Source organism: Asterias amurensis, chromosome 16 (genome assembly GCF_032118995.1).
Source record: "Asterias amurensis chromosome 16, ASM3211899v1".
Lineage (NCBI taxonomy): Eukaryota > Metazoa > Echinodermata > Asteroidea > Forcipulatida > Asteriidae > Asterias > Asterias amurensis.
In genome coordinates this window covers 9,153,942-9,177,840 of record NC_092663.1, presented here as the reverse complement: position 1 = coordinate 9,177,840, position 23,899 = coordinate 9,153,942, and the positions used below count along the sequence as shown (strand labels likewise).

General features: G+C 38.5%; 1 protein-coding gene across 2 annotated transcripts in view; it reads left to right on the top strand.

Moving 5' to 3' along the window:
- The window catches only part of LOC139949300 (putative sodium-coupled neutral amino acid transporter 11), a 34,917-nt gene extending 11,114 nt beyond the window's left edge, over window positions 1-23,803 (top strand). The window contains exons 3-13 of one of the 2 annotated variants that reach the window (XM_071947716.1): window positions 432-452; window positions 8,672-8,746; window positions 10,066-10,200; window positions 11,457-11,522; window positions 12,020-12,120; window positions 12,344-12,417; window positions 12,558-12,628; window positions 14,810-14,971; window positions 15,477-15,589; window positions 16,816-16,962; window positions 19,434-23,803. In XM_071947716.1, the coding sequence (XP_071803817.1) occupies window positions 432-452; window positions 8,672-8,746; window positions 10,066-10,200; window positions 11,457-11,522; window positions 12,020-12,120; window positions 12,344-12,417; window positions 12,558-12,628; window positions 14,810-14,971; window positions 15,477-15,589; window positions 16,816-16,962; window positions 19,434-19,688 (1,220 nt within the window). In that variant the 3' untranslated portion in view covers window positions 19,689-23,803. The remainder of the gene's footprint in view (window positions 1-431; window positions 453-8,671; window positions 8,747-10,065; window positions 10,201-11,456; window positions 11,523-12,019; window positions 12,121-12,343; window positions 12,418-12,557; window positions 12,629-14,809; window positions 14,972-15,476; window positions 15,590-16,815; window positions 16,963-19,433) is intronic. The other variant, XM_071947717.1, reaches the window with a different exon arrangement.
- Window positions 23,804-23,899: the final 96 nt, after the last annotated feature.

Genomic DNA, 23,899 nt, shown 5'->3' with positions numbered 1-23,899 from the left:
CTGCTGGTTTCACTCTGCATCTCCTTGTAACCCCTCACAACTTGAATCCCATACGAGGTGGTTCGATAGATGGGTCAGTCAAATGATTCAAGCGTTCTGCATACCTGTTGATTAAATAACAAGTACTTTGAAGTGCCAATGGACTAAGTGCTATATAAAAATCAGATTTGTTATTACAGTAAGTTGAGTCACTTTTGAATTTACGCCTTGAAAACAAAAGGTTTGGTTTTCAAGTGTTTTCCAAAACAATGCATTTGTGCACAAATGCTTAGCTGTTTCGTTGATAACGTTTTCAGATTACTCATCTGAATTTGAAATTCTTTTTATGACCGATCTAGCCTAAAAATTTTTTTTGTAGATTATGTGTTTTTTAAAGTTTCTTTTTCTTTTGCATTTTTTGTTCACAAACTTGTAATTTATTTTACGATTAGTTTTTGTCACTGGACTATGTGGTAAGACCTCTGTTATAAATGTTTTCCGTACTATAAACACTTAACATTTATGTTATAATCAAAAGAATGGGGTCCTAAGCCTTGTATGACTGACTTTGGCGATGGCGTTGTCGTTGGCTGAAGTGGCAATTGTTGGTAAAACAGGAGCCTTCAACCGTTGACCGGCCATAAACAACTTTGCAAATACTGGGAATGTGTGCATTAGCTGGTCAAAACAAGAAAGAGAAAAAGGTGACGTCTGTCTGGAGCCAATATTGCTCATCAGGCTGGTATTTATATACAGTTTCCTGGGTACGTGTTGGACGACTGAGAAAACTTGTATTCCCCTTAACAGGATGCCAGTCTATTCCAGGTTACTTCCCAGCTCTTGCCAATGCCAGTACACATAATTTGTACTTCTGGTTGGAGAGAAGCAATTAGGATAAAGTGTCTTGCTCAAGAACACAAGTGTGGCATCTGACCAGGGCCCAATTTCATGGCTCTGCTTACCTCCGAATTCTGCGCTTATGATCACGATTCCACGCTTTCGTGCAAGCGCCAAATTTCTGCGCAAGCCTTGTATGCGTAGAATGCCTAGTAACCTGGAGTACGCACGCGCAGAAGCGCAAATTCTCCACTAACCTGTGAAATACGCTTGCCGTAAGCACAGAATTCCGTGCTTCCGTAAGCGCCGATTCTGTGCTTACGGTAAGCAGAGCCATGAAATTGGGCCCAGGCTTGGACTCGAACTCAAATTTAGCAAAATACAGAACTTGACTTCACCACCCTAGACCGCTCGACCATGAGACTCTTTGTTTGCTGGTCTAGTTAGTTAGCGACAAAGTTTTGTCTCTTACTGCACAAGCGTGCACATTTATGGCTATGCGCCCACCCCCATTATTTGTGAAGTTGTCTCTCAGCCAAGGCCTATCATGCCCAAATTCAACCATAGCCCAAAGTATCTAAGACCTGTATATAATACTAAGATACCATTTATGTTTTGTTCTCTGTGTCAAATAACAATAAATAAACCCCAATTATCATAGCATTAATACTATGGCCTGACTGTTTAAAAAGACACTTGACACCTATGGTAATTTTCAAAGACCAGTCTTTTCACTTGCTGTATCTCAACATATGCTTGAAATAACCAATCTGTGAAAATTTGAACTCTATTGGTCCTCGAAGTTGGGGAGAACAATTGAAGAAAATACACTCTTGTCGCACAAATTGTTTGCTTTCAGATGCCTTGAACTCGAAACTCAAATTTTCAATTTGAATATTTTACTGAGAAGTAACTTCTTTCTCAAAAACTATCACAATGTTTAATACTATCAACAGCTCTCCATCGCTAGTTACCATGTAAGTTTTTATGCTAACAAATATTTTGAGTAATTACCAATAGGGTCCAGTGCCTCTAACCTCTCAGCCTCATTTTGATGTACATTAGTTTGAATCTGATGAAAAAACAAAACGAACCTGTACCTTGTTAAAATGTCAATTTGGGACTTCTACAACAACAATCATGATAACATATTTTTGCTTGCACCACAACATTTCTGTAACTAATTTCTGGCTAAGGGGCCACTCAGATTATAAAGGATGATGTATACATTAGGTTTTCGTGAAGGCAGTGGACACTATTGGAAATTACTCAAAGTAATTTTTAGTATGAAACCTTACTTGGTAACGAGTAATGGAGAACTGATGTTGATAGTCAGGGATGAGATTGTTCAGACTTTTGGCTGAATTCAGACTTTTTATGTCGGCCTGGTGAAGAAAATCAGACAATATTTTTTTCCACAAATAAAGAAACCCTGCTCATCATCCTCATTGAGTACTGCCATTGGTCTCATCTCTCTAGTAGTGCTTTGGAAACTGTTTGTGTTTCCAAAAGCTCCTTGAAGTTGAATTCTATAACACCCATGCAGGGTTAATACCAAACAGTAGAAATGGCATCATTTCAACAGTACCTTTGAATTTGTGTTTAAGCTTCTGCCTTTTTCGTCACCCCTGGATAGTATAAAACATTGTGAGAAACACCTCCCTCTAAAGTGACATAGTTTTCGAGAAAGAATTAATTTTCCTCGAATTGGATTTCAAGACCTCAGAATTAGATTTTGAGGTCTCGAAATCAAGCATCTGAAAAGGTTTTTTCCCGTTTTTTTTCCCATTCATATCTTGCAACTCCGACGACCGATTGAGCTCAAATTTTCACAGGTTTGTAAATTTTATGCATATGTTGAGATACACCAAGTGGGAAGACTGGTCTTTGATAATTACCATTACCAACAGTGTCCAGTGTCTTTAAATTGTATATTCAAAATATTTGTTTGCAATTTTCTTTTAAATATTTCCCATCATTAAATAAACAACACAGGGTTACTGACTGTTTGTGATAACTAGAGGGAAATGTGGAGATAAGCCTAGCCAACACATAAAAAACACATTAAAATTAATGAAAAGCAATTGAAATAAACCTTAGTTATACCAGCACAAACATTTTTATATTAAAGGAACACGTTGCCTTGGATCGGTCGAGTTGGTATTTGAAAGGCGTTTGTAACAGTTTTTTATAAAATGCACATGGGTAGACAGATGTTGTAAAAGTAGAATACAATGATCCACACAAACATGCCTTGAAATTGCACGGTTTTCCTTTTACCTCGTCGACTAACACGTCGGCCATTTATGGGAGTCAAAATTTTGACTCCCATAAATGGCCGACCGTGTTAGTTCGCACAGTAAAAGGAAAACCACGCAATTTCGAGGCAGAATTGTGTGGATCATTGTATTCTACTTTTACAACATCTTTCCAACCATATGCATTTTATAAAAAAAGGGTTACAGACGCTTTTTATAGACCAACTCGTCCGATCCAAGGCAACGTGTTCCTTTAAGAGGATTATGGCAGTCCATCTGTTCCTTAGTTAATGATCGTTTATATTCGTTTTCAGCAAAGTTATGGACCAGTTTTGAATACAATGAAATTTCATTCAGAGTTTGAATTATCTGAGGAACAATTTGCATTTCAAACTGTTGATACGTAGTTTTTAATTAATAGACCTTATGCATTGACGTCATCCAGCCGCCATCTTTGAGGTCAAACGGTGAAGAAATAATCAAAACGCACATAGATTGGCCAATGAACAACCTCCTTTTGACCTCAAGGTGTTCGCGTCGTACTGAAATGACGTCATGTGCATAAGGTCTATACAAGCTGCTTGTGCCAAAATGCCCATAGAGGCCGCACTTCCATTCACATAAAGAGGTCAAAGTACATAGAAGGTCATGTCCGGATAAAAATTTCCCAATGAATTCGAAAACATTGAAAATACATGTCGTTTGAAGTACTTACATTTTGTAAATTTATACTAGTATGTTAACATAGTTTTCCAATTTCTTAACACAAAAACTAATTTTTCTGTCTTTGTGTTTAGTGTTTTTGTGTTTTCTGTGAAAATTTTTACTGACAAAACTTGATTAAAGAAACAACAAAATATTAGCAAGGCAGGATTGTCAGGGCGTTTTGTGATATTTAAACATAAATGTATGGTTTCTAAATGGTGAAAGTTGAGATGCGAGGCGCATTTTCTATACGATATATACTCTGTTGGGATCGAGGGGGGATCAAGAAATATTTTGACATTTACACCAAAGTACTAAATTAAAAAAACAAAACAAGATAATAATTATAATAATAATAATAATTAAACCTTAAACCATCTCAAGTCCTCGGTGGGGAGTATGCGGCCTGTGCAACATTAATATGCCCTACTCGGCTAAATCAATCACAAGAACCACCTCTGACCTCACAGGTACCCATTTAACCCTGGGTGGAGAGAAGCAAATATAGTTAAGTGTCTTGCTCAAGATGGTTAATCGACAAATAGAATCATCAGAGTAATGTCATTCTGTGTGCATAATGTGAAGTGATAACTTGTTAATATTGCATGCTCTAAACTCCATCTTACGTATACTATACACACATACATGTACAGTAATTATCTAACATGGCCATGGTTGTGAATAATGAGAAACAAGCAATAGAATAGAATCAATCAATACGAACTGTGAATCGCATTGATCAACAACAGCGGGAATCAAGCTGCAACGAAGACGCTTCTGCCTTTGTAAAGATGGAGCAAAGTACACAGGCCTGTATGCTTCGTTTTCTGAAAGGCACCAATTATTATTAATGGTTTATTTATCTCATCAATATTTATAAAAGACACTGGCAGTTTAAAAAACTTAATTATGGTCATAAATGTACAATTTGGTAGTTAATTTAATAAAAAGGTAGTTAAAACGATAACGAGCACAAATACACCAACGACACAGGACCCACAAATAACAGGGCAAAAGACCTAGAATTGCACAAAAAAACATAAAAAACACAGAACAGTCCCTAACCAGATCGGGAAAGCATTGCGCATCGAAAACAGCTTTAAAAGAAAACCAAGCAATTGATAGGTGGTCTTAACAAGCACAAAACATTAAAATTCACAAAAGACACAAGACCCCCAAAATAACAGGGCAAAAAAAACAGAATTACGCAAACAAACATAAAAAACACAGAACAGTCCCTAACCAGATCGGGAAAGCATTGCGCATCGAAAACAGCTTTAAAAAAACAACAACAACAAGCAATTGATTGTTGATATGATTAGTGCGACATTGTTGCTATGATTAGTGCAACATTCACAGTGGTTGGACATTCACAATGCATTGTCTCCTTGGTAAAAGGCACCCTATGAGGAAATTGTAAATTTCTAAAGGAGTATTTGAAGGGCAGGGCACCAAGGCAATGACCAGGGGTGGATTTCACAAAGAGTTAGGACTAGTCTTATCTTGAGTTAGGACGAGTTACTACTTCTAACTTAGGACTAGCTGTACGTTTTTGATATCTCTTAGGTTAGGACTAGTCCTAACTCTTTGTGAAATCCACCCCTGAAGAAGTATCAGGCCTGAGTACATACATTTTTATGTGGTTTACAAAACAGGAAGCTTTTATAGGCACTGGACACTATTTTTATTAAAGGAACATGTTGCCTTGGATCGGACGAGTTGGTCCATAAAAAGGGTTTGTAACCGTTTGTTATAAAATGTATATGGTTAGAAAGATGTTTTAAAAGTAGAATACAATGATCCACACAATCAGCCTCGAAATTGCGTGGTTTTCCTTTTACTTTGCGAACTAACACAGTTGGCCATATTCCCATAAATGGCCGGCCGTGTTAGTCGTCTAGGTAAAAGGAAAACCGTGCAATTTCGAGGCAAACTTGTGTGGATCATTGTATTCTACTTTTAACGCATCTTTCTAACCATATGCATTTTATAACAAACGGTTACAAACGCTTTTCAAAGACCAACTCGACCGATCCAAGGCAACGTGTTCCTTTAACTTTTTGGTAATGAGCACTAGAGAGCTGTTGATAGAAAAACATGAGAAACAGCTCCCTCTGAAGGAATGTAGTTTTTGAGAAAGAAGTAATTTCTCGCTCAAATATCTGAATCTGATAAGACACTTTGCTGCATAGAATAATGTGCTTTGAGATGCCACAGAAAGAAGCCTTTGTCAGACTCTCATTTTAGGGGACAAAATTTCTTCTTTCTCTAAAACTATACTTTCTTCAAAGGAGGGCGTTTCAATGTTTTATAATATGAGAAAGTCTACCCAGATTTGATTTTTGGTCGGAATTAATTTATTGATGCATTTGTGTAATCATTATGGATGTTTGCTGTGGGCAAACACCTGCCTTCGCCCACTCTATTAATGCTAAAGATCCCTTGCATTTATTTCAACTGAGGATCTCTTCTCTGTCATGTCATTGCTTGTTTTAACATTGCTTGTTTTAAAGGTTAAAACCGGTCAGAGACCACTCATTTCTGGATACTAATCACCAAACACACACAGAATGCTAATCTTGTTATGTTTTTGCATCGTTATTTTCAGGAAAAATGTCAGGAAAGTTAATAGTCCTCTTGCATAACGCGAATCGCTGCACTGACGCGCACGTTTTCACGCACAAAGAACAGCTATCGTACAATCATTTGCCTCCTTTGACCCCAGTGAGGGCGCTTTTTGACCCCAGTGAGCATGTTGTCTGACCCCAGTTAGGGCGTTTATTTTACTCCAGTGAGGGCGGTTTTTTGAGCGTGTGACGTCACATGCAAGGGGTCCATATCGCTTGGCTTGGCCGGCATGTTCTTGTCATAGAGAGACCGGCTTTGGCGGGACTTTCTTTGGCTTAATGCTGCAGGTCTAGTTGTGGTTTCCCTCCTCTGATTTCTTCCCATTGTTGTTGTTTTTAAATGGTGTTATTATTATTGTTTGTTTAGCATTCACTGGATACATACATGTATTGTTGTGTTTACATTGTCTCTGCTGCACCTTTATTATCTGTAAAGATTGATTTGGCGCATTACAAATACCTACTATTATTATTAACATGGTGTTTTGTTTATGTTGTACTTGTAAGTTGTACTTGTAGGTTTACCAACTGTGCATGGGTAACATTGGAAAATGTCATTTTGGTCCCATGCCTTTTCTTTGACCCTCTTGTTTGAGCAAACATATTGGCAAATATTGTGGCTGACTGCGGCCGCTCTTTGCATTTGGGTACAAGCTGCTTGCAGCCATTATGTTCTCTAATGGGTCACAGTGCTATAAGTTTTGTTATCTTCAAGTACGCGCTAATCCTCCAATCAGATTGGCAGAATGGAGTGGTGATAAAAACCTATATTGCACGGCTAATATCACTACCATGCGTCTTGTGTGTTCTATGTCACGCGCCAAGTTTGCTTGAAGATAAATACGTTATCACACGCGCGCTCGTGGAAATACGGAAAATATTGGATATCGTTGGATATTGGATATCGTTGGATATGGGACGCAGAAGCGCTTTATTTTTCCGTATTCCACTCGCGCTTGTGTGATAACTTATATTGTTGTAATATTAACCCCCCCTCCCCCCCCCTTCAAAATCCAACTGCATGTTCTGTTTGATTGTGTTGGATTGTATGAGCTAGGACCTTCCTCTGTCTATGGTTAGATTGAGCGCCATAATCTAGATGGAATGGCGCTACACAAATCTGGTTTTTATTATTAGATTCAGGAATATGCTAATAAACATATTATGCTTTAGAAATAGAAAACACCCTCCAGGGAACTTGAGTATTGTGCAGGATTGGTAAGAAGAAAAAACAAATAGTCCCTGCAACTCAACCTTTGATCCGTGTGGAAAGTTTTGATTAAATATATACCATGAATGTAAAAGCCATCAATCAAAATTGCATTGAGTGTTATATTTTTGTTTTTTGTGTACATGGTACACATCTATGTTTGCAAGCCTCGTAATGTCATATTTGAGGGGGCAACGCCATTTTCATTTTGAAAACGGTACTTCCATTGGAAAACCTTTTAAGTCTATGGGAAGCTTTTGAAGGGACACGACACCAACGCCAAGACCAGGGCGACAGGCTCTGTGGCATCCATGAAACTCAAGGCCAATGTATCTATTTATTTATCTGACTGGTCTCATTTGTCAGTCTGTCCTTGTCCAGTCCAAGTCTTGTCTGTCCAGTCAGGGAAAACTTTAAAAACACCATCCCTCACATTTTTCCTACATATTGTTAAAAACAGTAACAGAGTATCTTAACCATGCAATAATGATGTTTCAACTGATGTTGTAGTCTGTATGTATTGCTTAAAGGCATTGTACACGTTTGGTAACTACTCAAAATATTAATCGGCCAGCATAAAACCTTACTTGGTATTGAGCAACGGAGAGCTGTTGATAGTATTAAACATTGTGAGAAACGACTCCCTCGGAAGTAACTTAGTTTTTAGTAAGGTCATTTCTCAACTAAAATTATAAAAGACTTCTGGCCAGAAGCCTTTTATTCCTATCTGAAAGCACACTATTTTGTACAACAAGGGTGTTTTTTTCTTTCATAATTTTCCTGCAACTTCAATGAGGAATTGAGCCCAAATTTTCACAGGTTTGTTATTTTAAATGCATATGTTGGGAAACAACAAGTGAGAATACTGGTCTTTGACAGTTACCAAGCGTGTTCAGTGCCTTTAAGTTATATTATTTTGATACATTTGTTTGTTGTTGCCAATATTGGAATAAATGTCTAAACTAATACAGCCTGTGTTTGAGAATTCTGCTTCAGTTTGATTGATCGCTTCGTATTTAATTATGTGATTCTCAACTATTTATATCTTTTTGCAGGCTTACCATATGCCATGAAGAAGGCCGGTCTACCCCTGGGAATTATACTTATTCTGCTAATAGCTTGTGTCACAGGTAGGACAAATAATGAGCAAGTTACAAAAAATTTGAGAAATGTGGGACCTGGCAGAGTTGAACAGTGCCAAAGTTTAGTCCCAATGGTTTAATTATGCATGGCCAGATTTTTGCCTAACATTTTTTTTTTAAGAATTCGTTCTTAGAGAAAATACTTTGCAGATGATGTTGTTTCAAAATAAAGAACATACAAAAACTATCGCTTGTATATGCCACGGACAATGCACGAAATGTACATGTAGCAGTGACAGATAATTGAGTAAATGGGTACCTGCGAGGGTAGAGATTGTTGCTGTGAATGAGTTTGAGTTGGTTCTAGGGGTATGTTCAGACAGCGTACTAAGTTAGACTCGAATCGGTTTAACTTTTAGAGCAGCAGGGGGTGGTCGAAAAAATAAAATCCCCTTGCGTTCAGACAGCACTGAGTTAAACCCGATACAGTTTATGTTTGACTTTAAGAGGTCAAAGCAAACGCGACCCCGTTACTCTAACATCCTGTTTATTGGCCTTTTCATTGGTCACCGTGTGTTAACATAATGATTACGGAGGTCAATGGGTCGTCTGTTGTGAGTTAAACCGGATGTGGTCTTTTTTATTCTGTCCACACACAGTGTTAAAAGATAAACCCAAAGCGGTCTAAAGATAAACCCCCTCCCTGGACGGTTTATCTTTTGTGGGTTTAACTCGATTCGGCCTAACTTTAAAACCGTTCAGACACACAGAGTTGAACTCGGTCGGGTTGAACCATGAGTTAAACCAACTTTAGTACTGTGTCTGACTGACCTCTAGGAAGGCTTAGTGCCTAATAAACGGGTTAAAATCATGTGAAGGCAGTCTGAGAGGATGGCAGTCACTTTGTAACTCTGCTGCTTCGTACCTTTGAGTCACTTTGTTCCTTGGCTCAAAGTTTGTCACTTTGTAATGTCAACCGAGTCACTAAGTGTCATATAAGAAGGTTTGAATTGTTGTGTGTACGAAGTGTCCAAAGTCACTTCGTACCTTGGTAAAATTTGGCATTAATAAATACCTAAGACAGTTTCGCTATTCCTATAGGTGGAGAGCGCGTCATGTTGGGGGTGTTTAAACCTTAAATAATGACCAGTATAAAAAGTATTGAAACATGGGTGTGACACGCGAGCTTGCACCTGTGCTTATTAGACAGTTTCTTCATTCCTATTGGTCGAGAGTTACGGCCGGGACAGTTGTGCCACATCACGCGATACGTGCGTCGCGCACAGCAATCTCCAGCTGCAGGGGTGTTGTGTTGAAAGAAATAATTGAACGATATAATTTTTGCATTTATTTTCCTATTTTCCCAGATTATTCTCTTCTTCTGTTGATCCGTGGTGGTGAGCTCAGTGGAACCACCACTTACCAGGATCTCGTCCAGGCCACTCTTGGAATACCTGGTTTCTACTTTCTCTCTTTCATCCAGTTCTGTTATCCATTTGTGGGTGAGTAACTTCAGAACTGAACTTCACTCTTTAAAGCCAAAGCCATTATACACTTTCGGTACAGAAAGAAAAAAAAAATTTCACAGTTTTACAAATAATTTACAGGGTTTACAGAAGGTGATGGTGAAAGACTTCTCTTGAAATATTGTTCCATGAAATGCTTTACTTTTTGAGAAAACATTAAATCAATATCAATTCTCGATAGCGAGAATTACGGATTTATTTTAAACACATGTTATGACACGGCGAAACGCACAGAAACGTTATTTTCTCCCGACTCCGATAACCGATTGAGCCTGAATTTTCACAGGTTTGTTACTTTATATATAAGTTGTGATACACAAAGTGTGGGACTTGGACAATACTGTTTACCAAAAGTGTATAATGGCTTTAACAAATAATAGTAATAATAATGAACAGTTTTTATATAGCGCAAAACTACCAGTAAGTCTCAAAGCGCTTTTGAAAAAAGAAAAAAGGCAACCAGGAATATTGAATAAAAAAAATTACAGAAAATACAGAAAGAACTACAAACTGCATACAAAGAAAGATACAAAAAGATGTGTCTTCAAAATAGACTTGAGCTAGTCTAGAGAGGAGCTAACTTTTTTGAATTCCAGAGTTCAGGAGATGCAACCTGAAAAGCGGTTTGCCCATACGCTTTTGTGGTGGCTAAAAAAGGAGTGAGAAGTTGTCAGTTTTTCTTTGTCAAGGAACTTTCTTTGGCTGAGGAAGTTGTAAAGTTGTCCAAGAAAAAAACAAGCCACCAAGGTAACAACAATGGCAATGTGTAAGTGCCATTAGTTGAGTGGAGGTCTGGTATTTGGTTTATATTTGTATAGAAACTGTGTAATTTAACTTTATTTTCTGCCTTGTTGGTATAAAATAACAAAGTTCTTATTTAGAAGAGTTTGCGGTAACACCATGTAATGACTATCTCTTAATGAGTTGGGGTGGTTTTGAAAAGAACCGTTGGTTTAACTTGACGTTTCGATCAGTATGCTCTGATCGTCTTCAAAGCATACTGATCGAAACGTCAAGTTAAACTAACGGTTCTTTTCAGAACTACCCCAACTCTTTTAGAGATAGTCATGGTTCTTTCAGAACCACCTCAACTCATTTAGAGATAGTCATTACATGGTGTTACCGCAAACTCTTCTGTATCTTATCTCCACCATGCAAAGTTTCAAATCCTACTTAAAGTTCTTCTTGATATCTCTCTCTCTCTCTCTCTCTCTCTCTCTCTCTCTTTTAAGCGATGATCGGCTACAACGTGATTATTGGTGACACAATCACTAAGGTGTTTGAGCGAATACTGAGCGGTGAGTAAAACGACTTCTTCTTCAGTGATAAATCTATGGGCCATGACAGTACCAAAGTATTTAAATGCGCTGACACCTTTAGTAATTGTCAGAGACCAGTCTTCTCACTTGGTGTATCTCAACATACGCATAAAATAATAAGCCTGTGAAAATTTGAGCTCAATCGATTGTCAAAGTTCCGAGAGAATAATAGAAGAAAAAAATACCCGTGTTGCACAAGTTGTGTGCTTTCAGATGTTTGAATTCGAGACCTCAGCTGAGGATTCAAATTCAATTCAAAATTTTTGTGATAAATAACTTCTTTCTCAAAAATACTTCACAGGGAGCTGTTTCTCACAATGTTTTATACTATCAACAGCTCTCCATTGCTCGTTATCAAGTAAGTTTTTTGCAAAGAACTATTTTGAGCAATTACCAATACTATGTCCAATGCCATTAAACAAAGCTCTGTCTTGGATTGTTGGTAAACTAATGTTTCAACTGCTTTTACTTTTCAGATGACCATGTTCTTGCGAACCGGTATTTTATCATCAGCATCATCACCGTGCTGATTTCTCTTCCCTTCTCGCTGTATCGCAACGTCTCCAAACTTGTTAAGGTATGCTTCATATAAATACCAAAGAAAGGTCTTAAAAACTCAAAATTTGATTGAAAATTGTTTTTTTACACATTTTGAACGAAAACACCTAGTGTAGGATACCATTGGATTGCCCTTTCCTTACTGAATTAAAAAATATCCAACATGCCCAATTTTGTGAAGAAAAATTATTTTGCTAATTTATCGAGAGAAATATGAAAATTTATTCCTACGTCTCTTGCAGGTGGCCATAGTATCCATTGTACTTCTTGTAGTGCTCATCATAATAATGTACATCAGGGTCGGAACTCTACACATGTAAGTATGTCAGTTCTGATGGAATCATAAATCTGTATTGACCACAAGAGGGTGCCCTACATGTATATACTGACTTTTCATAAGAACATGAATCGCCGTCAAGTTAACTGTAAACAACTTTTACTTTTTTGTTTTGCCAGTCCGCCCACGGATGGAGCATGGAACTTTGCCAACTTCCAGTTCACCGAGTCCATTGGAATCATTACATTTGGTAAATATGTTTTGTTTGTGAAATTTCCTTCTGAGTGTGGGTGTATCAAATCCTTTCTAGTCAAAAGGACCCGCAAGCAAACCAGCCAAAGACGCACAGTCCAGTGACCTTGGATTAAAAAGATAAGAGACGAAACCCACGCTGTATAAAGGATACACAAACAGGATGCGTGTGTATTATGTGCAGCGCGCCGAGCCATGCATTATGATCAATTTCATTGGCTTTCAGATCCAAAATTTATTTTTAAGTGAATACACGCGAGCCTAGACCTCAACCAATCACAAAAAGGTTTACATTGTTAGAAAGCTGACAAGCCAGAGAGAAATGACTCAAGAGATCTAAGCTCACAGAGGGCGCTATTTAATGTTATGATTATTTTAGTACAGCAGTTTTGGCTACACGCGGGTTTTACCCAGGAAACGGGCCAATTTTTGACAAAAAGGCAAGTTTTAGCATGATTTAGGCGAGTGAAAAACAATTTTTTGTTCAGTGTTTTTGCATTTTCTAAAAGAATGCAATGTTAGGGTCTTAATGTTGCAAGAACTAAGGTATACTTTGTTAAATAATGTTGTGGTGGCGATAGATGCGAACAAGGACCCGTTTTTCAATGTTTTTAGATACACGTTCTCATAGAGATGTCACGTGAAAACTGTCCAGTGGCTTTAGATCCCCAAAAGAATCCATATGCTATAATAACAATAGGGACGAACGTGAAGGTCCCCACGCTTGGAAAGTGTGCACAAAAACAGTAGTAGCTGTTGCTTAAAAAATAGTACTAACAAAAAGGGGCCACTAGGACCCAACTGACACAATACGTTGTTACAGAATTGGATTAGATGAAAACGTTTTGAATATATTTGAGATGAGGTGTTCCTATTTTCATCACGTTGTATTTGGGTATTGTAAAAAAAATTAGTATGAAGTTGTGACAACGTAGTTATAAAACTTCATCATATGTTGTGACCATTATGTTGTGAATGTTGTAGGCCTACTTAAGCTTTATAACATCGTAGTATCTTTGTTTTTTTCCCATTACATTTTGGATTATATTACCAAATATAATGGATTATATTACCAGGTATATTTGAGTGAATTATTCATTTTATATAGACCATCTTGTTGAATAGTTCAAACAGCTGGGTGGGATGGGTTTATCATCATTATTAGCAAACAACTATTATATTATTTTTTGACGCCAGGGGCACTTTGTGGAACAGGGTTTTCATTCCCAACCTGATTGCAAGGGTTTCCATGGGAATATTTCTCCCGGGTTTCCCTCCCTCCCACTTCTATAAAACTGAAACTTGCTTCCTTGTCTTCTCTCCATTGGGCTCTTGGCTAGTATACTGATTAAGTTTGCCTTTTTGAGAGTCCTTGGCTTACATTCAGAATAAATTAAAGCCATTATACACTTTCAGTAAACAGTATCGTCCAAGTCCCACACTTCGTGTATCACAACTTATATATAAAATAACAAACATGTGAAAATTTAGGCTCAATTGGTCATTGGAGTCGGTAGAAAATAACGGGAAAACCCACTCTTGTTTCCGCGTGTTTTGCCGTGTCATGACATGTGTTTAAAATAAATCCGTAATTCTCGCTATCGATAATTGATATTGTTTAAACGTTTTCTCAAAAAGTAAAGCATTTCATGGAACAATACTTCAAGAGAAGTCTTTCACCATCACCTTCTGTAAATCCTGTGAATTATTTGTAAATCTGTGAACATTTTTTTCTTTTCTTTACCGAAAGTGTATAATGCATTTAAAACAAAGTCACTTGCAATTTTAAGGTTGTGGGTTCGAATCCCCACAGCCAACCTTTGGTTTCCTTATGACTAGAATAAGTATTGCCGTCTTGTTAAACCAATAATGGTGTGAGAGAGAGATTGGTAGTTGGCAGCGTTGTGTCTATCGATTTTCACGGAAAGATCATCTTAAAAAATAAAATGAAATGAAATAAGCTTTTTTGAGGTATGACGGACGTGATAGGAGTGTACTGTTTGGTTTTGGGTGTATTCAGACAAATTTACCCAAACCTTATAGCGTTGTAGTATTGTGTCCGCAATATCTCAAAAAGGCTTATTGGAGGTACTCGTATTTTGCTTTTTGTCTCATCGGAATGATGATTTCAGCTTGACATAACAATTTAATTTATTCTTGTATCATCTCTCCACCTCAGCCTATATCTGCCACCATAATTCCTTCTTGGTCTACACGTCACTAGAGACACCAGATGCACACAACTGGTCAAAGGTCACACACTCGGCCGTCGTCATGGCAACCTTTCTCTCCATCTTAGTTGGCTTGGGTGGCTTCATCACCTTCACTGGTTACACCCAAGGTACAATGCCATGAATTGTGTTTTTACAAATTCCTAAAAGTTTTATATCATAATTCCTTGAGACAAACATTGTTTTAATTTTACATACAACCCCATGCTGTGTGGGCGCTCTCAAATGTTTTTTCAAGGACAATATCAACCTACGCATGTACCCATTTATGTCCTACATGTTAGTGAAGTTATTTTAGTGAGGTGTCTTGCTCCAGGATAAGCCCGGGTCATACTTCCTGCGATGCGATACAAATGTTGACGTTACAAATTCGCAACGAAATTCGCACTGAGTTGAGTTGTGTTCAACTCTCTTGCGAATATCGCAGCGAAAGACATCAAATACGCTTGGCATTCGCTTTTGTAAAAAGCGCTTTATAAGTAAGGTTATTATTTGCATGAAGCATGAACCGGGCTTTAACCACACGAACTTCAATGGTCTAAACCCCTCTCCCACTCCACCCCTTGTGGTTTGTTACTTGATGTTGATATTTTTGGGAAACTTTTTCTACAAAAGGTGACGTTCTGCAGAATTACTGCCACACTGATGATCTGGCCAATGTCGGACGGGTTGTGTTTGCTGTCACCATCGTCTGCACCTACCCATTGGAGTGCTTTGTGTGCAGAGAGGTGAGTTATAAATGGCTTAAACCTCCACACCTCTACTCCCTACTAATCCCTTTATAGCCTTCAGGCAAAACATTTTTTTGATTTATGTCTGTTTTTTTCTCCCTTAAAATCCCCTTTAGCCTTTTTTTTTTAAAGAAGTAAACCAATCACCAAAGAGAGAGAAAAAAACCCACAAAAAACATGGTCTCCAAACTAGTAGTTTTATATTTATTGTGGAGCACAGTGTCTGTAAATTACTGAAATAGAACACCTTATTATATATAATGTTATAAGAGGGACCCAGAAGTCATTTTCAGGATTATTCACATTCTTCCATACTCATCAAATGAGTCATATTTCTTTGTAGAAGCCTACATTTTTTGTGCAGGCTGTTCCCTTCGCCCAGTTTATCCAATTTTATCCCTACAAATGCTATCTTTCATAATACCTACATTGATAAGAATCAAACAGGGAGAGCATGCCTAAATGTGGCTGTACATTACGCCAAATTCATAAATACCTCAGACAGTTTCACTATTCCTATTGGTGGAGAGCGTGTCACGTGGGTGTGTATAAACCTTTGTTTATGACCAGTAAAAAGTGTTGAAACATGGGCATACATGCGAGCTTGCACCTGTTCTTTTAAGACAGTTTCTTTATTTCTATTGGTCGAGAGCAACGGCTGGAGGGGTGTTGTGTTGAAAGAAATCATTGAACAATTATAATTTTTGCATTTATTTTACTTTTTGACCAAAAAGTGTCCGATGTTTTTGACCGAAAAGGTATTTATGAATGGAAATCAAAGTGTGTTGAATCGGTTTTCAACTAGTGGTTTAAACCCGCCGAGGTTCTTGATAATTTACCTCGACTTTGTCTCGGTAAAATGATCAAGAACCAGGCCTCTTCTCTTCACCACACATTGATTCCCTTATTTATCAAATTTTGTCCCTAAAAATGCTATCTTTCATAATGCCTACATCAATTACATTTATACAAGGAGGGCATGCTTGAATGATTCAAATTTCTCTATAACCATACCAATTTTGCTGAGGTTGTACCTTACACCCAGTTTGTCCCATTTTATCCCTAAAAATGCTCTCATTCATAATGTCTACATCAATTACATTTAAACAGAGAGTGCATGCCTCATTGACTCACATTACGAGAAACATGCATTTTTCTATTGACGCATACAAATGTTGTCAAGGCTATGGTTAACGCCCAGTTTATCCCATTTTATCCTACAGGTCCTTGAGAACTTCATTGTGCACCATGGGTGGGCGACCTCTCCTCAGCCCATTCAACGCCACCTGATCCTCACCCTCGTCCTAGTGGGATTAACCCTAGGCTTCTCCATGAGCACATCGTGTCTAGGAATCGTCTTATCCATAAACGTAAGAACACAAAGCAGCTTAAACATGTTACGGGAAAGCTCTGTTGAAGAAAGAGGCTAATTTAGAACATCCTTATCATCTGACAACTTACACCTGTTATCTCCATGTAATTCCTTGTCAAAACAGTGGACTTAAGTCAGGCATGCAACTCTTCCGCGTTTCCGCGGAATTCTGCGTTTTTAAAAATATGATTAGCGCTAAAAAAAGACATTCCGCGGTTAGCGCGATCTTAAGACAAATACAACAATGCATCGTAACGCATGGTCTGGCCTCTGCCTCGGTACGCAATCCATTCTACTGCATGGTCAATCTAAAGCCCACAGCAAGCAATGCATACGTTTACACACTGCGTGAAATGAGTCTAAGGTCGTGTCTTCGTGTGGTCCCGCTGTTTTGCAATAGTATACACGTGTTGTACATGTATGTGTGTGTGAGTTAGTTACCAAACGTACATGTATACTGTGTGCTTGTCTCACATTGCGTTACGAAACAGTCGCATCTTCAAACGTCCGTCAAAATGACATCCAAAAGAAATTATATTTTAGAGCGGGACCGAGTGGTACCTGGCCAATATAAAGCCATAGATAAAGGAGTAAAAACTACCTGGAAGTGGTTCTGGTTGGGAAAAAAAAGATGTAGACGGTAAACTGCTCTCCGAAACCGTCCGGAAAGTGGACAAGCCAGGAATGGCATATTGTGTGGTGTGCAAGAGGGAGATTTAACGACGGCAAGCGGGGACAAGTGGCTCGCACCGACCATTGTAAGGTGGCAAAGCATCGGGAGTTGATTAAGTTGAGGAAAAGTAACTATTGTTTCCCAGGTAGTTATGAAATTTGCATAAAATTATTATTCCCCCCCCCCCCCCAAAAAAAAAAAAAACCAACCAAATTTTTTTTTTTTTTTTTTTTCTCTTTTCTTTCTATTTTTTTTTTGGGGGGGGGGGGAATAATAATTTATGCAAATTTCATAATTACCTGGGAAACAATAGTTAGTTTTCCTCAACTTAATCAACTCCCGATGCTTTGCCACCTTAGAATTACGGTGCATACATAGGCAAGGTGTTTTTTCCATGTTATTTTAGTTGTATAAAACACTCCACTTTGTCTTACATGCTAACAATGAACCTAAGAGCATAAAAAACCTCAACACTTTTTAGGGTACCATTGTGGTCTCGAAAAGTTTCCTCTTTTTTTTTCATCGGGCAGTTGCATGCCTGTTAAGTAGAGCATGCAGCTGCTGATTTGCCGCAGGCAGATTAACTACTCTTCCATCAAGTTTAATGACCCGGTTCAATGTAATTCAATGTTAACACACCCACTGGTGAAAAGGATGTATAGTTTTGGGTTTGTGGCAAAAACTATTTAAAATCTTCAGTGGAGCTTTCGAATAAAGAAAACAAACTCGGAACCAGCCACAAATATTTTGTATCACCATCAGGTCTTTTGGCTGGTAGCAAACTGCTTGCCAAGGGTGACTTTTTGGGATACGAAATGGGAGGTGCTAATGCAGAAAATAATGCTGAACAAAGTTTATTATGGGAACCAACCACACGCAAAACATTACACAGCATTTTGACTGGTAACTTTCTTCTGTGAACTGATTGAAAACTCTAAAATCTGAAACTGTAAATATCGCTATTCTTTAATCTACAGGGAATATTTACTGCAAGTTCATTCAGTGATAGCCTCCCTGCTGTACTGCATACATTGTTTAAAGACAGTGGACACTATTGGCAATTGTCAAAGACCAGTCTTCTCACTTGGTGTATCCCAACATATGTATAAAATAACAAACCTGTGAAAATTTGAGCTCAATAGGTCGAATAAATTGCGAGATAATAATGAAAGAAAAAAACACCCTTGTCACAGGAAGTTGTGTGCGTTTAGATGGTTGATTTCGAGACCTCAAATTCTAAATCTGAGGTCTCGAAATCAAATCCGTGGAAAATTACTTCTTTCTCGAAAACTGTGTCACTTCAGAGGGAGCCGTTTCTCACAATGTTTTATACTATCAACCTCTCCCATTACTCGTTACCAAGTAAGGTTTTATGCTTATAACTATTTTGAGTAATTACCAATAGTGTCCACTGCCTTTAAGTTGAAGCGGTCATAAAACGGCATTTATGCCATTCTCAAGCCACATGGGCATACGGCTACTGTTCTATCATGTTAGTTTTCACTACGATGATTGAGAAGATTTACCATAAGTAGTTTTCAAACATTTTATTTCTTCTTCTGTTTTTGGTTGTATATTTTTCATTCCGTCTACACTTAATAAAACCACCTGATGAAGACGAGAGTAAGCTGTTCGAAACATCGAGACCAAACAGGCTCTTTTCAGAGCCAACACTCAAACTAAAGAGATTTTACACATGGTTGTACCCGCAAGTCTACTATTCATATTTTTAAAATTTACAGTCACTCCTAATTAAACCAGTTAATCTTTTGGTCTGTGACATTTTGATTCCACAGGGGATAATAGCTGCTGTTCCGTTAGTCTTCATGCTCCCCACGCTTTGCTACATCCGTCTGGCCGAGGGACACTGGTACGCGCTTCACAAGGTTCCCTCCCTCATCATCTTCTGCTTCGGGGGTCTGGTCTGCATCTTCGGCCTGGTGACCATTTTCGTTGATCCGTCGAGCTCGCAGTGCGACAGCAAAGATCTGCCGTACTGCATGAGCGATAACAGCACAGCACTACCCACAGCAATGTATACCTCATCATGATGGAGTTAGCTCGTGGTGCCCGAACGGGGTATGGTAGTACCCTGATGGGAAGAACAAGTCTCCAATCGAGGTTATGGTATCATCCTAACGGGATAGTATATGTAGGTGATTGTGTATTAACATTCCTTGTGCTAACCCCCCAACTAAACCCAAACTGTGGTATGGATTCGAAACGGCTCAAACCATCAATGGGTCCAGTCCTGCCAATCTTAATAGATGTTTATTTTGGTGTTGTGTATGAAAATCTCACCTGGGCAGTGAAATAATATTCAAAAAGCCTTTTTAAAACACCAGGGGTCCATTTTGCAAAGAGTTAGGACTAGTCCTAAGTTAGGACTAGTCCTAGGAGATATAAAAAACTGAAGGCTAGTCCTAAGTTAGGCATGTAACTAGTCCTAACTCGATATATCACTTGTCTTAACTCTTTGTGAAATCCACCCCAGGGCCCAGTTTCATTGCTCTGCTTACCAGGGGGTTCTTACTGGGGAATTAGGCATGCCTGCTCACTAGTCACTATTTTGCGCTAGCTGAGCAAGCAACGCTTTGCGTCGTACGCACAACAACAATTTCTTGCTTACCTATGGGGTTTTAATATCAGAATCTATAAGCATTTTTTTTTGTCCGACAGTTAGCAGAGTCGTGGAAATAGGGCTGTGTGAGCTCCTTCTGGGACCCCAAAGAAGAGGAAAAACAAACCTGCCTTTTCTTCTGGATATGTTTTTAATTTTCTTAATTTTTATTTTAGTTGCCCTATTTTTTTTTAAACATTTGGATCACACCTTTTTAATTGCTTTGTTTCTCGTTGTGTAGGTAAAAAAAATGCAAATATTCTTCTATATAGTGGTTCTGAATAGATTTAAATATATACTTTTAGACCATATAAATTGTTGTGTCAGTGCAAAAACATATCACCCAAGTAGCAATTATGTGAGTTAATGCAAGTTTGAAAGTCTCAAAATATATCTGGAGCCTTTTAGAGCCAGAGAGAACATTTTTGCACTATCAAAACGTTTTTTGCACTGATGCGACAAAACAAATCATGAAGAATGCTGTGCTCTTTTGTGGCTGCTGTGCACGCCCTCTATGTCAGCTATGGACATCAGTACCATGTGACAAGCGTGTGGCCAAATGGACCAGATCAACCAATGGGAAAGCTGGAATTGGTCAGACAGCTAAAATTGGTCAGACAGCTAAAATTGTAGCACACATGGGTTGCCTCAAAGCAGGATGCACAGCATTTGGATTTTTTTATGTTTTAAATATAATATATATAAAATATATAGCCTAACTGTGGCATTTATTCAAAAGAATTGTAAAAAAAAAGAAGTATGTTCTACAATATGTTGTGTTAAGTTGCTTGTAAATTTGGTCATATTTTAAAACACTTATTTATTATATTGCCATCTGTATGTATATTTGTATGATTTTACCTAAAAAGAAAATGTATGTATAGGTCAATGGATATACAAATAACTGCCTTTTTAGTTTTTGTGGGTGTGTGTGTGTGTGTGGGGGGGGGGGGGGGGTCCGTCCTAGAAAATATGCATGTCAGCTGAGCAGACTAGATCATGTGTGAAGATGGTGCAATAAGGGCGGACGTAGAGTTGTTTATTTAGGGGCATTTTCATTATTAAATTTTGTCTTTGTGAACTTTGGCCCACCACATTGCTTTTAGCATGCAAGAAGGGAAATAAGTCTTGTTACGCAGGCACTGGTCAAGGCTAGGGCATGCCAATAGACCCCTTGCATGTGACGCCACATACTCAAACAGCGCTCTTATGCACTGGGGTCAAAAAGCGCCCTCACTGGGGGGAAAAAGAGGCAAATAATTGGACGATAGCGGTTCTTTGTGCCTAAAAACGTGCCTATGAGTTCAGCGTTCGTGTAGCGTTGCGCGTTATGCAAGGGGTTAGTAGTAGTAGGCATCCATCTGTCAATACTGACGATGGGCTGCGCCCGGGGGGTTGTCCTCTCTCTAGCAACTGTGGCTGTGGCCGAGAAGACCGATTCTTGCATGGCAGTCTCTGCCACAGTTGTTGTAGACATACGGGGAGGGGGCTGACACAGGGGTGGGGGCTGCTACTCGCAATTTCCTCCTCTGCCTCTTCTCCTGCAGCAAGGAAGTGCGCCTCTCTTCAGCGTGGTGGACCCCTGTGGCAACTCTCTGCCTCCAGGCGCTGTGTTCTTGAGCAGCTTCCCCCCAGCTGTTGGGATCTATGCCTGCCTGCCTCATGTCACGTCTACATACGTCCTTGAATTGTCTGGTGACCAGTTCCTTGTGACCAGTATGTTACGTTAAAATAATGTGTAGTTGCCAGAGATATATAACGCTTTCCACATGTTTCAACAGACCCTATGTGTATAGATTTGAAAGTCATCGAGCAATATTAATGTGTGTAACTAAGAAGACGTGTGTACTGTATTCATTAGATAATTTATTAGCTTTAAAAGTCACTGCTGCAGGTGTATATCGGAGAACTTTGCCAGCCATTTTGGCGGCCATCTTGTTTTTCTTCCAATCAAAAGCAATGTAACCAAAACGAGACTGGAAGGAATAAATAGTCGGGTCCCTCTGTGGTGTATTGAGAACTAGTATTCAGTAATGCCATTGTACAGAGGGAGCAAGACCAAGATAAAATTCATATCAGCTGAATATTCACATTATGTATAAAACAATACCAAAAATGGACAACTGCCAAAATAAATTTGTTTCAGACTTGACATTGGTGCAATAATTGTAAGAATTCATAAAATTGCATGTGCATATATTTACACAGGAGTAACTTGTATTCAGGTGGAACTAGGAGTCTTGAAATGATATGACACAAAACCTGAATTAACAGGACTGAGGATTTATAAATATTCATCACCGAAAGTGGAAGAATCATGAATACTGGTTATCTGAAGGAGAGAAGTCATAGAGTCTTAAGGCCCGGTCACACAGGCCTCAATAAGGATTTTCATCATGATTACTAAGCAGGAGCTTAGAAAATAAACAGGATCATGAATATTCATTTATTCAAAAGAAATCATGACTTTTCTTAGAGGTATGTGAAATCTGCATGTGCAAAAGGTAGTCTTGACTATTAATAAGCAACAGAAATTCAAGGGTATTTATATATTAAAAAAGCGTCATCAATATTCATTGATATATTTTGACAAACATATGGTAATAGTTAACCAAACAAATAATAAGTGCATCATAATGGACCCTTCCCATGAAATATGCTAATCACATTCACGCATGCGTACAGACCCTGTTGGTTGGCAAACGCCATAGAGTTGTGCACTGAGCAGACGCGCAATCGCGTCTGCGTCACGCACCCATTAGCCGTGTACAAAACAGCGCGATGTTCCCTCATTTTGCCAACCAAATCGTTAGTGCGCACGCGCTATGTGCAATTTACATATTTCATGGGAAGGGTCCATTGAAGGCAATGTATACTTTTAATTTTCGGGAACTTAAAAAAAATGTTGTAACTGTATGTAAACAGTTTATGAAACGCACAAACATGTGGATATTTTATTCCCAATAGGAATACAGTACACAATTTGAAAAGCATTACTGCGGTAAAACTTCTCAGATTAAAATTTTGGGGCAGTCAAAATTATATATTTTTACATTTCAACATTACTAGGAAGGGAAATGTTTCCTGAAATGCTTTATACTACCGAAAGCTGCTGTTGGCCTTGAACCAAATGTTTTACTGCCATTAATGTTACCGAATGTGTATCTTCCCTTTATGGAGTTACATGAAGTTGGGCCGAAGTGCGATGTGCAAAGATCATCAGTTTTTCCACTAGTGTCTTTGCATGTTGTTTTGGGGGGTTTCAACATCCTTGTAAAGCCCAGTTCATACTTTCTGCGAATGAGAAGCCAATTTGTTGTGAATTTAAGGTCACACCTCCGTTTTCGCAGCGAATGTTTCGCAAATGTTGAGTACAGTTGAGAACTGTCGCAAATAAATTGTTGCGAATATGTGCTGTCGACATTCGCATTCGCAGGAAGCATGGACCGGGTTATAGAGAGTCATAAAATGTTGTCCGTGTCGATAAAACATGGCGAATTGGCTGTAGAGTAGTCAGCAATTAAAATAACTGGCATTGCCTTCAAATATTTTTGTCATATCAGTGTGGTTTATTTTGTGGAGGGCTGAAAAGCTTTGCTAGTACAGATACGATAAACACTTTGTGTCTTCACATGACGCATA